The sequence below is a fragment of the Pipistrellus hanaki genome (assembly GCF_964339955.1).
Source record: "Pipistrellus hanaki genome assembly, chromosome: X".
Classification (NCBI taxonomy): Eukaryota; Metazoa; Chordata; class Mammalia; order Chiroptera; family Vespertilionidae; genus Pipistrellus; species Pipistrellus hanaki.
Genome location: NC_140524.1, coordinates 14,038,276 through 14,053,820, shown reverse-complemented (window position 1 = coordinate 14,053,820; position 15,545 = coordinate 14,038,276). Strand labels below are relative to the sequence as shown.

At 38.9% G+C, this 15,545-nt stretch overlaps 1 protein-coding gene across 2 annotated transcripts in view; it reads left to right on the top strand.

The window, feature by feature from the left end:
* AFF2 (ALF transcription elongation factor 2) overlaps positions 1-15,309 on the top strand; it is a 510,630-nt gene extending 495,321 nt beyond the window's left edge. For both annotated transcript variants that reach the window (XM_084871220.1, XM_084871219.1), the window contains exons 16-20: positions 1,732-1,803; positions 2,129-2,222; positions 4,645-4,697; positions 12,143-12,333; positions 14,784-15,309. In XM_084871220.1, coding sequence (XP_084727346.1) covers positions 1,732-1,803; positions 2,129-2,222; positions 4,645-4,697; positions 12,143-12,333; positions 14,784-14,905 — 532 coding nt within the window. In that variant the 3' untranslated portion in view covers positions 14,906-15,309. The remainder of the gene's footprint in view (positions 1-1,731; positions 1,804-2,128; positions 2,223-4,644; positions 4,698-12,142; positions 12,334-14,783) is intronic.
* The last annotated feature ends 236 nt before the right edge of the window (positions 15,310-15,545 follow it).

The following is a 15,545-nucleotide window of genomic DNA, read 5'->3' as shown; positions in this document are numbered from 1 at the left end:
GAGGGTACAGGGCAGGCTGAGGGACCCCACCAGTGAATGCTTGAGCTGGGGAGGGACCTTGGGGTGGCTCCAAGGTGTGTCCAGCCCATCTTGTTCAGTCCTGATTGGCCAGACCTCTGCATCAAACTAATCTACCAGTCAGAGCATCTGCCCCCTGGTGATCAGTGCACATCATAGCAAGTGGTTGAGCAGCCTTAGCATATCATTAGCATATTAATGCTTTGATTGGTTGTTCGATTGTTCTGCCATTCAGTCTATTTGCATATTATCCTTTTATATATAGGATATATCACCTTTAATGTAGTATGTGTATATAATTTTTTTCTAGAGACATTTCAGTTGGGAATAAAATAGGCTAAAACAACTAGGTCTTCTGATCTATTTAACCAATTGAAGTTGCACTATCAAGTCACATCAAAAGTGGTTGCAATTAAAGGATAACTATAATATAAACATAGTTTTTAGTAGTGTAATATTATATTGAATATATTTTTATTACTCCCTAGCCCCAATAGTATGCTGGGTACAGAGAGAGCCCCATTTTTATTCAAGTAATTATAGTTTCTCTGAACTTGGGAATCTGCAGTGGAAATGTATTTGTGAAAGCAAGTGGGACATCACAAGAACTTGACATTTCAGTGATCCAATTATAAAAGACATATTTATTACATAATAAAATCATTTTGCTTAATATTGCAGCAATAGGAGGGATCCACATCAATGCACAGGTCCTTTTGTTGAAACATGTTCACTGAACAGACTGGAGCAATAAGTGGAATATAGAGTTTGCCTAGAAGGTGCAGAGTGTTGGGGAGCAAGCCCACACAGTTATGGGGAGGCTACTGAAAATAGGGGAATTCATGGTGCAAGCACAGTATACTTGCTGGTTCTCTATTCCCTTCTTGTAAATGAGAACTAGTTCAGGGTGCCTGCATACTTTCAACTTCCTTCTGCAACTTTAAACTCTGCTACTTATTCCACCATCAGCACCTATGAAATTACATTAAAGCTCAGACTGATTTTATGCAATGAATTTATTTCCAAGATTCTAAATGCCCAGAATGAAATGTGCTCAACTAAAAAAAAATAGGAGTTATTCAACCTTTGATCAACCCAGTGTAGAAAGTAACAATTAAATAGAATGGAAAAACAAAATATACAAGCACCATAAATTAAGGATTTACGCCATCAAATGCTGTGAAATTGGCCTTCGTTTTTGTTTGTTTAAAAAAAATACCACTTCTATAGGAATATATTCCAAACCTGAGCCATTAAAAAGGATTATTAACTGTGTGATTGTTGTCTCCCCATGCTCCTGTCACACACAGTTGTATATTATTTACTTCATTTGTTACTAATGCAACTGAGACTGACATTTGTGTCCAACTCCCATTGAAAATACAATAATGTTTAGCAAGGTATTTCTAGAAACAGAATTTATATACACACCAAACCAACAGTAATTCCATACCTCTGTCTGAAAACATGGGCTCTGGATTTAGCCATCTTCTCCAGATTTAGCTGACTTCTCCAGAGTTAACTTTTGTAAGTCATACCAGTGGCAATCTTGACTATAATTTGTTTATTCAAGAAACTGTGCTTTTGCCCACATGTCCTAGGGAATCTTCCCTCTCAGAGCATATGTGAGACTAACACATTTAGAAGATGGGACTTTGGGACTTTCTGAAGGATAATATAGATTCCACTTGAGCTTGTAATTTCTCTTCAAAGGTATGCAATGAGGCTGAAGAACTTTGCAGGCCCCTTGGCTTCAGACGGGGATAAAAAACTGGCAGTATTATGGTAAGTCTCATGGAGGCCAAGAGAAAATGGCAGAAATGTTGCAGAACAATTTGAAAACTTCAGATAACCTTTAAGCTACTTAGCCTAGATATTATTCTTGTTTGCCATTAAGCTATTAAGTTATAACTAATGGATTTCTTCAGTCACTGACTAAACATTTATTCTCCTAATTTATACCCTTATCAAGATGGAATTTTAATGCTCAACCCTTTTATTTTAGTTTTTAATACTTAAGTTTCCCAGTAGCTATAGGAAGGGTATGAATCAGCATTTTTTATAGTTTGCTGGTTATGGGATTAACATAATCCTTTTCTCATCCCTACAGCTACAGATGTTTATCACTTCTCTACTTACGGATGTTTAAACTGAAGAAGGACCATGCTATGAAGTACTCTAGATCCTTGATGGAATATTTTAAAGTAATCCTTATTTTTTAAATAATTTATAGTTTTTGGGTAATCACTAATAAGATTTGGCAAGTATGTTATTAAATATCAAGGTTGTTGCTGTCAAAGGCTAAATTTCCCTTATCCCAACAGGCCATGGCCCTCCCACCTCTCCTTTGGGACTCAGCAGAGAGCTTTTGTTTTATTTGATTCCAGGGAGAAAAGGTACAACAATAGTGCAATACCCAAATTATTCTCTGGACTAACCAAATGGCCCTTGGCAGCTTCCCAGTTGCAGTTAGGGGGATGATATCTTCTGAACTACCCTACATGATGGACCCACCATGAAACACAGCTTGTGGCTATTATCACTCTTTTGTTAAATAAGAAGCTAATTCAGAAATTTCTCAACCTCTGGGTCCATTGGCCATGAGGATCCTTGAAGTACAGTGGTTGAAGTTAAATACAATTGATTACTTTGGTTACAAACACAAACAAAAAATAAATAAATCTACAATACGTATAGGGAGCTAGAATGTTTAATTTGCAAGGAAAAGAAATTATATATATCAACATGCAATGCCAAAATTTGGGAATGAGCCTGGATGACAACTGCAATTAGTAGCCTGGTGCTAGGCCTGGCCAGTCTACCAGAAATAACTGGCATGAGCATCAATGGAACTTGTGCTGCTTATGTGTCCCCGCCCCCCCCCCCCGCCAAAAAAACAAAAACAAAAAACACAACTGGTCATAATGTGAAATTGAGGAGGCTCAGGACTCATATTGGTCTGGTTTCAAAAAAAATACCTATCTATCTATCATCTATCTATCTATCTATCTATCTATCTATCTATCTATCATCTATCATCTATCTATCTAATCTATCATTTGCCAAGTACATGAGAACATTTGGCTAAATTGCACCAAAGCAGTTTGAAATTTAAATGAGTTAAATCATGACCTTACAATCATCCAAACCCAGTGAGTGTCAGGGCACAGCCAGCTATGTAATAACACTGACTAGGTTTGGACAAAGAGCAGGTTCACTAGTTATTATGTGGTTTATCCATAATGCCACAAAGCTAGTGCTTATGTAGGTACACAGGTTGAAATATAACAACTGCCCATCCCTTCATATCTCTACAGTCTCAACCTATGTTCTAGGAAGGTGGTTCTTAAGCCTGAGTTGGCATCCCAATCCCCTATAGGGCTCACAAAACCAGAGCACTAGGTCCCATCTCGCAGAGTGTCTGATACTCTATGTCTGAGAATTGGCATTTTAATAAGTTTCCAGGTAATACTGATGATGCTGGTCTTATGATCATACTTTGAAGGCCAATGCTCTAATATCTGTCCTCTAAGGCCTGTCCTGTAGCTTCCAGGGCATTCCAAAATACAAAACAGATATTTAATAATTTACACCTCTGTCAGAGCATTGAGCTTCTTTGAGATTAAAAGTTGGAGTTTGCAGAATGTGACTTAGATGTGGATCTCTGAGCTCCAGAGAAATGCTGCATTCTCACTGAACTCTTGAAAGTGCTGTCTCTCTCTCTCTAGCACCCCATTTGCAAATGGAGCTGAGCATAAACCCAAGAGGCAGAAGAGAAGCATAACCTGGGCCATGAGGCCTGAAAGGCAGACCTGAGTCAGGCTCAATGCCACAAATATTGTGGCCCTGTGCTACTTGGGCTCCAACTTGGTCATTATAATGAGCCTGGTCACTGTCTTATTATGGTGATACTGAATATCATGTTCTACTGTACTCTACAAGTGGTTGGCCACAAAAATATAGCAGACCGATTCTTTAACCCAGCCCAAATCTACCAGATGAAAATAGAATGCTGAGCATTCCATTGCAATGCAACCCTGGACCAATTACATTGCTAAATACTGGAAACAGTCATGAGGATTGGCATGTAAAGATAGCAAATCAATTCACACACACACACACAAAACACACACACACACACACACACACAAAAAAAAAAAAAAAAAAAAAAAGACCCACAAACTACTGCTTGATCCTAACAACTTCTTGGTATATCAGAAATCACAGCCCACCTTGAATCCCAGGGAAAATGTTTTGCAATTGGAGCGAAAAGTGAAAAGTTTTCCTGTACTCTGAAGAGATTGTTTTGCAAAATAAATTTCAGATGAAGATAATTTAACCACTTCTTGGAGAACTGAGTCTGATTTCACTGGGCCTTTCATTATATAAGATCTTTCATCAAGTGACTTTCATGTTTCACTAATTATCCTAACCAGCTATTTTCATCGAATGTTTGTTGGTCGTGGTGAGCTTATGTGCACATATATCCTAGCTCTGCTAACAAAACAAGAGGCATCCTGAAATGCTGCAATCAATATTAATGTACTCTAAATCACAATTCCATCTGTTTGTGAATTAATAAAACACAAATAGATGTCCTTATTTCCCTCTCTTTCTCTCTTTTAGCAAAATGCTTCAAAAGTCACTCAGATACCATCTTCATGGGTAGGCAATGGAAAGTAAGTATCTTATGAAAATTGCTTTTCCTGAAAATCAATGATATAATAGACCCCAAATATTTTGTATTAATAACTCAGAAGAAAGGTAAATTTTGAGAATATAGTAATTTTTGTACACACAAAATTCTAATCAAATTTTAGCTAATTCCAAAACAGAAAAGGTTAACATGATCTGATTTGAAATTTCTTTAACTATTTGATCTTTAAGCTATATTATGGCCTTAAAAATGTCTGTTAATGACATGGCAAACACCAAGCCATTTCAGGGAGGCAGGGTAAAAGTTAACTTTAATGTAGTGATTTTTCAATAATTCGCTCAGTAAGGAAAAACCGATGAAATATTTATTGATATAAGGTAAGTACTGTTTAATAAAATCAAATGCATTATAGTGCTAAAAATGTGAAGGCACTTAACCAGCCAATTATCTGAGCCTTCATTATAATTTTTATATTATTATTAAAATACCCTGACCTAAAATATAAATGCATCTACTGTAATGTTGATTTAAGGCTCAGTGAACTCATCTACTCTAGTGGCCATATTTAGAGCTCTATGTGCTTGGGGCAGCTCAGCCTTCTAGCAGTAGGGTAGATGTCTGGAAATCTGTTGACCAGGTCCTGATACTGCTCTTAAATTCCAAGGTAAGCTAAGTGAACCCCTTTTTTTTCTATGGGTTTTTTCTCTATCTCTAAAATAAAAAGGCTGGGACTGATGACTTCCTGGCCCATCTGAAGAGCTATGCCTTCCAAGAGAGAGACTTTGAGTCTTAATTTTGGCTCAGCCATGAATTGGCTATGTGTTTGTACTTAACTTGCTAGAGCATTAAATTATACTTTGATGTTGATACCACCTTTACCACCCCAAGCTAGTAGTGAGAAGGGAAAATAGGTGACTGTGGACACAAACATTTATAAAGTGCTTATTTTTTTATTTCCATCATTTCAAAAGTCTTGCATCTCTGACCAAAACACCTTCTTTGAGAGTAAAATAGTCTCCTCTGCCACTTTATAGATATACTAGAGGTCTGGTATACAAAATTTGTGCATGGTGGGGGTCCCCTCAGCCCAGCCTGCACTCTCTCCAATCCAGAATTCATCGGGGGATGTCCGACTGCTGAGGATTGAGCTTAAACTGACAGTCAGACATCCCTCTCACAATCCTGGACTGCTGGCTCCTAATCACTAACCTGCCTGCCTGCCTGGTCACCCCTAACTGCCAACCTGATTGCTCCTCACTGCCTCTATGTGGCAGCCTCATCACCCCTAACTGCTCTCCCAATGGCCTGGTGGCCCCCAACTGGCTCCCCCATTGGCCCAGTTGCCCCTCACTGCCCCCCTGCCAGCCTAATCACCCCAACTGCCCCCTCTCCTGGCCTGGTAACCCCTAACTGCACCCCCTGCTGGCCTGGTTGCCCCTAAATACCCCACCCCCTGCTGGCCTAGATGCCCCACACAGCCTGCTGTTCAGTCATTTGGTCATTCCTCACTAACATCCTGCCGGCCTGGTCATAGGCAGCCATCTTATGAGGGTGTGAGGGTTAATTTGCATATTACCTCTTTATTATATAGGATACAAAGCACACTCCCAAAGCAGTGGGATGTTAAACTCTAAGATCATAAAGACTTTCAGAGTGTGGGAGCAGATCTATTAAAAACTATGCATTAATTCAATTACTATATTGAAAGGCAGTACCATTTAAATTGTTGAATTAGATCTTATTCTCATATTGACAAACAAAAATGAAAGAACACTTCTCTCTGCAAGTTCAGAAAATAAAAATAGCATTTAAAGGCCCAATATTTTCTCTGAGCACAGAGTAAATCAAGGGCAAGTTTGGGTAAGCAACCATTAAGGATCACTGCAAATCCTATCTAATAAAGAGGGAATATGCTAATTGACGCTCATGCTGTGGCAAAGATGGCAGCACCCAGAGCCAATAAGGAGGGAGTATGCTAATTGACCGCTTGCCCTCAAAGATGGCAGCACCCACAGCCATAAAATGGCTACTCCCAGTTCCCTCAGCCCTGCCCAGGGCCTCAGGCAGGCCCAATCACTCTGCACACCTGCCTCCAGAATCCCCCTGTCACCTCACCCTCCAGTTTCCCAGGGCCAGCCTGAGGTGCAGGCAAGCCTAGGATGGTAGCTGCCCAGCCGCTCAAGGCTCTCTGAGGCTCAGGTAACCAGATCCAGCCAAAACTTGTGCTGCTGGCAGTGGCAGCAGCAGAGGTGAGATGGAGCATCACCTTTCCCTGATCTCTGGGTTGCCTCCTGCCCCTGAGGGCTACCAGACTGTGAGAAGGGGCAGGCGAGGCTGAGGGACATCCCCCCCCCCCCCTCTCGAGTGCATGAGTTTTCATGCACTGGGCCTCTATATATATATAAAAAATCTGAAATGAAAAAAAAACTGAAAAATATTCTAAGCTTGTAAAGTCTATTAAAAACCTGTAATCATTTTTAAGCAGCTTCTATCTGAAGAAAGCACGCTCCTTTTGGTAGGCCATAGAGGTAATGAATTAGGGAACTCAAAATATTCATTCAAAGGTTATATCCTGTCAATTCAACAAACACTTCAGGTGCATTTCCTTTTGAGGGGCTGAGGATCCAGCTGAATTCAATGTGATTTCTGCACTCCAGAAGTGCACAGTCCAGTAAAAGGACTTGACAGGTATGAACAAATTTCTTTGGAAGCCCAAGAAAAAAGAGCTTGGGCCTCTTTGGCTAAGGAGGGCTTCTTATCTGCAAGAAAAAAACTGGTTTCCCTAGTAAATGAGGATAGCTGCTCCCAAACAGCACCTCTCATAGCACCTTCCAGAAGCAGCACCTCTGACCTTGAGGGCTATAGGGGAAGAAAGGCCAATAAATCAGTTGGAAGAAGAAGAAAAATCAGCTTGGTATAGAGGAGAAGTTGACAAAGGTTTTCTGTAAATAGCCATATTGTACTATTTGGGGATTTGCCAGCTAAATCAGAAAACTGGGACTATTATATAAAAAGAATATAAAAGAAAAAAAATAAATTTCTTAAAAAATTTAATGGTGAAACCCAAAATATAATAATTAAGTACAACTTTTATAATACGAGTCTCCTAAGGATAAGAATGGAATTTAAGAAAAAAAATATTAACCTAATTGAGATTCAAAGTTAATGTTCCCCTCTCATCAAATTGATTGCAAATGTTCATCTTCTCAAACCATTTGTAGCTCATAGGCCATGCAGAAACAGATAATAGGCCAGATTTTCCAACCCCTGATGCAGAGTCATGGATGTCATGTTGTGGGCAGTTTGAAGAGCTGGGCAACAATTTTAGAAGTCACATAGAGAAAATAAAAAGAAAGAGATCTAGGAATGTTATGGAATTGTGAGAGAAGGAGGCCATTTGAGGCCTTTACAGGAGTTGTTTCAGTAGACAGGTGGCTATAGGTGTGGCATTGAAAGGGTTAGAAGAGAATGGATGTCTACTTGCTTGAGACATGGGCCAGTAAAATGATTTTGAGGAGTCTGCTGCTCACTGGAGAAAACATCCACATTAAACAAAACATGGGAGGGCTGTGCCTGTGTGAACATGAGTGAGATACCTATGAACCTGGGAGAGCAGTGAAAATAAGCCAATATGGACATCAGGTGAGGGTAGAGGTGGACAGCTTTATCAAGTGAAATATTTTGTACAGTGAAGAATAAGACTTTTAAGTGACATGGTAGAATGGAAGGAAGGTAGACTTTGAGAAAAATAGACCTGTTTCCTAAAAATCTTTCAATTACAGTTTATTTTCGATATTATTTTATATTATTTTCAGGTGTCCAGCATTGTGGTTAGACAATCATGTACTTTACAAAGTATTACCCCGATAGTTCCAGTAACCTCCTGGCAACATACATAGTGATTACAATATCATTGACTATATTTCCTATGTTGTACTTTATTTCCTGGTGACTATTTTGTAAATCCTGATATGTATTTCTTAATCCCTTCATCTTTTTTTCACCCAGTCTCCCAAATGCCCTCCCCATTGGCAACCATCATTCAAAACAGACATGCTTTCAAACTTTGGCCCTTTGAATGATTTTTCTGTGTGATCCTCAGAAAGGAAATGCACTTCTCTATGCCATTTTGTCATCTGTTAAACAGTGGTGACAGAAACTCACCTATAGAGTTATCTTGAAACTTGGAGATACTATTAATAAAGCCTAGAGCACCATGCTTGCTACATAGTAACTTTATAAAATGGTGGCTGCCTCCATTTTTGTTGTCATCATTACCCTTTTTAGCTGGAAATCATAAGCAATTTTGCTCCTAGAACTCCCACAGCTCTTAATTTGTTACAATAGGTTGCTAGAACTTAATGGATTCTGCTCTTCTATTATATTATTAAGGGCCATTTATTCACCAAACACTGTGTGCTGACTACACGTGAAGTACCTGCTATACCCTTTAAATATTCTCTGTCCTTGTGCTACATGTATTCTTCTGCCCTCCTCAGGGCAACTTATAAGTAGTGGATATTAAGTAAGGAATAGAGGGATGGCTGGAAGATAATTTGTTTATTTACTCTACTGGTATTAATTAAATACAGATATTTTTATACAAAGCATAGGATAATCAGAAATAGACAAAAATTCCTGCCCTTGTCAAAGTTACAGCCTGTTGGAGGAAAGACAGTAAAAAAAATATGCAGTATGCTAGATGATGATTAATTTCGGTGAGAAAATAGAAATAAGGAATGGGATAATAAGGGCTTCTGTGGATGGGGCAGGGAACAGTAGGACAATTTTTAATAAGTATGTTAGTGGAGAACAATGGGAGAGTGAGCCCTGCAGATACCTGAGGGAAATGCATTCAAGCAGAGGAACAGCAACCACCTCTTAAGTGGGGAAATGCCTACTGAGTCTAAATAACATCAAGGGGGTAAGTGTAACAGAGAGGATGGTGGGTTGGACCAAGGTACTAGTGGTGGAAGAGGTGAGGAGCATGTGCTTGTCTGGGCATGTTCATTTTTACATGCCATGGATGTGTGAAGAAAAAGGACAAGATCTGCAAACAGACCCACAGAAAGTAAATAGGATGAGGAATGCCAAGCAGTGCAGAGAGCCAAGTTGGAATTGGAGTCATACCAAGATGAGTGCTGTATCAACCATCTTTTTGCCAGAGTCATGATTTCTTAGAAACATTATCATTTTTCATTTCATTATTACAATGCAATGTACAGACATGCTCATGAGAAAGTCAGCTCATGGAACTTCATGTGAGATCAGTAATGATTGAAAGCAAACCAATGCCCTAGCTCTGCGCGACTCCACTACTCATTACTTCAAAGAAAGGAAATAAGAAGGGGAAGGCAAAGAATGCCCCTCAATAACACTTCCATATTTATAAACTAAAAAGGCCTTTTCAAGTTGTACAAGGTCAGCAGAGGTGATTTGTTTCCCCTTTGTAACTTCTGGACATTATTTGAAATCACTGAGTCCAACCTTTTCTTCCAGTAGACAAAAAGCCCTACGAAGGAAAGCGATGTACTCAGGAGAATACAGCAATTCATGGAGTTAGGATTCAGGTCTCCTGGGATTCCAGTACTTTCCAAGGACATACGGTTCCCTTTCAACATTTGTGACATCTGACAGATTTGCAGTTTTCTCTAGAAATTAAAAATGAGGACATATTCCATTCTTGCCTTAAATTGACATTTAAGAGTTAATAGCCAACACTAGGGGAAAAGGCTTGACAATAACATTTGTAACCTGCTGTGACAAAGAAATCCAGAATTCTCTGCTTTTCTGTGTATGTTATTAGCTGACCCTTCTGTGCCTAGGTCCCTTAGCTTGGACCTCTCTCCACCACACCCCTCTGTTGAGAATAAATCTATCAAAAAGTATCAAAACATCTCATAAATTATAAACGGAGCAGAAAAACCTTCACACTCTTACATAAGACAAGTTCAGAACAGGTAAGGATCCACTTTCTCCCTCATACTAGAACGTACCAGAAGATATAATCTGTTTGCAGAAATGGACCAAAGCTCTCATGTGGCTAAAGGCACAGCCTGCATGAATCTTGAGGCAAGTATAACAGTTGGAATTGCTTCTAGATTGAGTCAGCAGTACTTTGGCATTTTGGTACCTTGTGATTGCCATTCCCCCCAGATCCTTTAAAATGTGCCTCTTTGGGTGCACATTGGTTCTATGAGCAGGGTTAGCTCTGAGTAACACAGCCACTCTGAAAATCTAGAGTTGCCAACAGCAGTGGCTGGTAAAGGGAAGATGGAATGAGACAGGGATCCTTGGTTTGGGGAAAGGACAGTGTTTGGAAGAATGAGGAGAAGGTTCCTTTCAAATAGGCAGACTTAGAGAGTCTCAATTACAGCTTTTCCCTACTAGTTTCACTCAACCACTCAAATGTTCAAATGTGCTGCATTTCACTGGGCAGTCTTTCATAGTCTGGGTGAATGAGTATAGGGAGCCCAGCGGTGAACATGGACCTCGCTTATGGGCACAGGAAGGCACCCATACCTTTGGGACTATCCCCAAAGAAGTCGGCAGCAGAGCCGACTGCCACATGTCAGCCCCTCCTATGCAATATGCAGCCAGAAGGTAACTCCATGTCGCTAACATTAAATAACTAATAAAAATTATCTCCAAATATTTGTAATCCCCAAAGTAGGAATGCCAAAGACTTCTCTTTATAAACCAGCATACAGGTGAATAAGCAGCAATTAACAGCCATCCTTGTAGCAGTCTTAAAGAATCCTAGAGATCTTCAGAATCTTACTTTTTCCAGCTTCCCTAATACTGCTCCTTGGCAGACTTTAAAAAATTACTCCTTGTAGTGACTGCATTTGTAGCAACCAGTTATTGTGTTCTCCACAAAACACTTTGATAATAGACCAATATTGTTTTCTAAATGCCAATAGCCATGTGGCAGCAGGTAGAGAAATCATCATAGCTCTGAGCTTTTTTTTTTTCTTTCTATAAAACATCACAACCCCAGTTATATATATTCAAACTAAGAAATGCACTTGTGGGTAGAATTAATGCCAGAGAAATATTTATCAGCTCTTTCTATATTTAAAAATTAATGTAGCAACGCACGTTAAAGGCAGTGTGATTTCACTATTTAACATTAGAAAAGGAGAATGGCTCATGCAATAGCCTGACACTATAGCCCTGTGTGGGTTTCTCAGATGAGGAAGGAATGGGGAGATAATAAGCTTTCTTTATATTGGAGCATCTGGAGAAACTTACTGTGTTGGCAAAAAATATAAGATGTCATTTGACAAGAGTCAGTGGAATGTGGGAACAAGCTCCACTGTACTTGGGCTTCATGTACGTTCACCATGCTAAACCTCACTATGGCAAATAGTTCTGAGAAGGTCCCTGTGTGATGAGGGAGGTCAAGACCCCATTGTCACTATTCTCAACTAGACTAACAAAAATCTGTCTCTTCCCCTTCCCCAGGAACAATTCATCTCCAATGTGTCTCAACAATGCCTCTCCCATCGATGCAATGGGGAATTATAACAATGGCCCAGTCACCATTCCCCAGCGCATTCACCATATGGCTGCCAGCCATGTCAACATCACTAGCAATGTGTTACGGGGCTATGAACACTGGGACATGGCCGACAAACTGACAAGAGAGAATAAAGGTATGCTCATCTGCTCTACCCATTGTTCACAAACCATGGTGAAATCAACTATGCTTTGAAGGGCTTGAATTTTCCTGGTGGCCTTATCTTTATGTCTCTGATTTTCAGGGCTTAGATAGAGAAGAGTGAGTGACCAATTTTATTTTATTTTATTTTTAGAAAGTGAAAAAGTCTTGAGATTTAAGTATCTTTTAAAGCTTAAACTAACCTGAACTGTGATGTGTTAGCAAATGACTATTTCAAATTTTCACTCAATGAAGGATAAACACAGAGATTGGGCAAAAAGAGAATGATTCTCAAGTTCATTATGATCCTGTTGGCTTCTGTTGTCAACTTTAATCTTTCTGGGAGACAGAGGGGGGGTGAGATTGAACTAAGGCCTTCTACCTTCATTATAACTGGTAGCTCAAGTGAGTACATGATAATGTAGTTTGAATTTATAAGCAAGGGCCAAGGCTCAGCTAGTATTTTTAACACACGTATAGCTAAAAGTTCTGTTCATGGTAACACATGAGGTTTTCTACAAAACAAATGCAAGGAATATCATGCTTTACCAGAGGGTAAGTGAACTTTGACGACTCATGCTGCCATCTATGACTCTAGCTGTCATATAGGTTCACAATGAAGCCTCACTATGCTAGTAAACATGGGAAGTATAAATAAACAGCACTTATGCCCTGGCCATTCATTTGACTTTGCTGATTTTGGCTCAGGAACCATAGACAGCCCAACACCAGTCAAGATGGGGACAGCTATGGGCTTTTTGGAATCAGACTGCAAAGAGATGACTAGCAATTTGGAACAGTAGAACTGTCTGGTCAGGAATAGGGAGGCATGAATTTGCATTCTGCATAGTCCAATGGCTGCTGATGGTGTATGATATGGTGAAAGCTTCATGGAGTGTACTTGGGTGCTACTAGGTCTCCAACAGTGCAGTGAGTGATAGGATTTTCCTGTATTCAGGTTGAGGTTGCAGGCCACCTAGATTCAGATGGAAGTTCTCTTGAGTTTGACTCCAAAGGATTTACTGGACTTCCTAGCCCAATTTTTTCTCCCAAGCCCCAGATTCCTCAAAGCCCAGGTAGCTCTCCTTTCCTTTCTACTCTGGCCCCAGGGTTCTGGTCTACATTTATTCTGTCTGAAAAGCTGCTGCTCTAATCTCTGGGGCTGTACTCTCCAGTGTCTGATTATGAAATGAGGTTCATCCTTCTCAGCCCTCCTCTATGCTGCATCTTTATTGCTATTGCTGAATATGTGCAGAAACAGTTCTAGTAGAGTAGGAAGGTTGCAGATTTTGAAGCCTGATCATTTATGCATGCCTGGGGCTGGGGGACCTCAGGCAAGTTATTTAAATCTGTGAGCTACTTCCCAGCTTCCATTTCTATAAAGGAAATCATAAAGGAAATCATAAGATGATGATGATAATTATGATGATGATAATAATACCCAGAAAGATAATAGAGATGGGTTGAATGAAATAATATGTGTGAAACAACTAGCATAAATATCAGATGCAAGTTAGAAATCCTACAAATATTAATTATCTTTCCTTACTCTATATTATTATATATCTATATAATTCAATGATTCTGTAGCTATCAAAGTATATTTCATAATTTGTGACTTTAACCCTCAATTCAGCTATATACATTGACTTCTGGTATTATTTACAAATATTGGTTATATATGTTTGTGTAGCAATTTCTAAAGCTTATAACTGCACTATTTGCTTTATCCCCATGTCATAGATGAAGAAACTGAGTCTCTGAGATTAAAAGACTTACCCATGATATCACAGTTCTTAATGTTGGGATCATGAATTGAATCTACTGTTCAATTCCAGAGTCTGAACACTTAACTGATAGGCTAGACTGCCAATCTAGAGATAAATATTAATAATGGGGTTCTCAGAGACCTTCGTGAGCCCCTGCCTTTAATTTACCTATTAGCCTTTTATTATATAGGATATACACTGAGTGGCCAGATTATTATGTGTTCAGAGATCATAATAATCTGGCCATTCAGTATAAAGGCAAATACATTTATATATAATATATACATATTGTGACGTGTGTGTGTGTGTGTGTGTGTGTGTGTGTATGTGTGTGTTTCACAAAACTCCACAGGATTGTAATGTACTTTTATAACTGCTGAGAAAATATTACTACAAATTAGCAGATTTAAATGAATTTGTGTTTTATTAATCACAATAACACAAACATTTATGTTGCAGAGATTTTGGATCTAACTAAAATTCAAAATAATAGTACTTCATATACATATGGGGCTTTAGTCCCCTAGTAGGTACTCTATAAATTTTTGATGAATGAATGAACAATGAATAAATTTTCCTATGTCCACATGGTTGTGTTGTTGCATGAAGTCAGTTTAAGCAATCTGGTGTATATTTTCATGATTTCATTTAAACCAAGATCTGCTCTGCTTTTCAGAATTCTTTGGAGATCTGGATACATTGATGGGGCCTCTGACCCAGCATAGCAGCATGACCAATCTTGTCCGCTACGTTCGCCAGGGACTGTGTTGGCTACGCATTGATGCCCATTTGTTGTAGTGGGTGCTCCCCAATCTCCAGAATTACCATCCATCACTCTACCTCTACCAGAGTATTAATGATTACTGGTGGAACTCCACTCATTTGGAAAGTTCTCTTTATGTTTGTTTTTGTGCTTTTCTTGATATCTGTGAAAAACAGAAATTATTGTAAGTGGACACTACAACTTGAGAACAGTGTATGTTTTATTACTTAGTCTTTTTTTTTTTTTTTTTTTTTTTAGTATTTTGTATGCATTTAGTAGCTCCTACCATCCTTTTGTGCTGGATGAAATTACACAATCCACAAACCCAAAACAGGGGATGAAAAATACTTGCTATAATAAGAGGTTCCTGAGAAATGAAATCATATATACATATATGAATTTAAACACAAAGGATTAGCAAGTATTCAAGTTTTAGGCAATAGGCATTTTCCAAACTATATTCTTATGTCCAGAAAATAATGTATTTTAAAATCCATTGTTAAACGTTTGTGGTTCCTATAAACTTGATCTTCAGGTGAGAGTTTTCATTGTCAAAATCCACTACTTAAATTTAGCAATATCACGAAATCAATCATTAAGAAAATAAATTAGCATAGCAATGTCACTCTTAAAACAATACTGTGTCAAACACCAGAAGACGATTTTTGTTAGCAT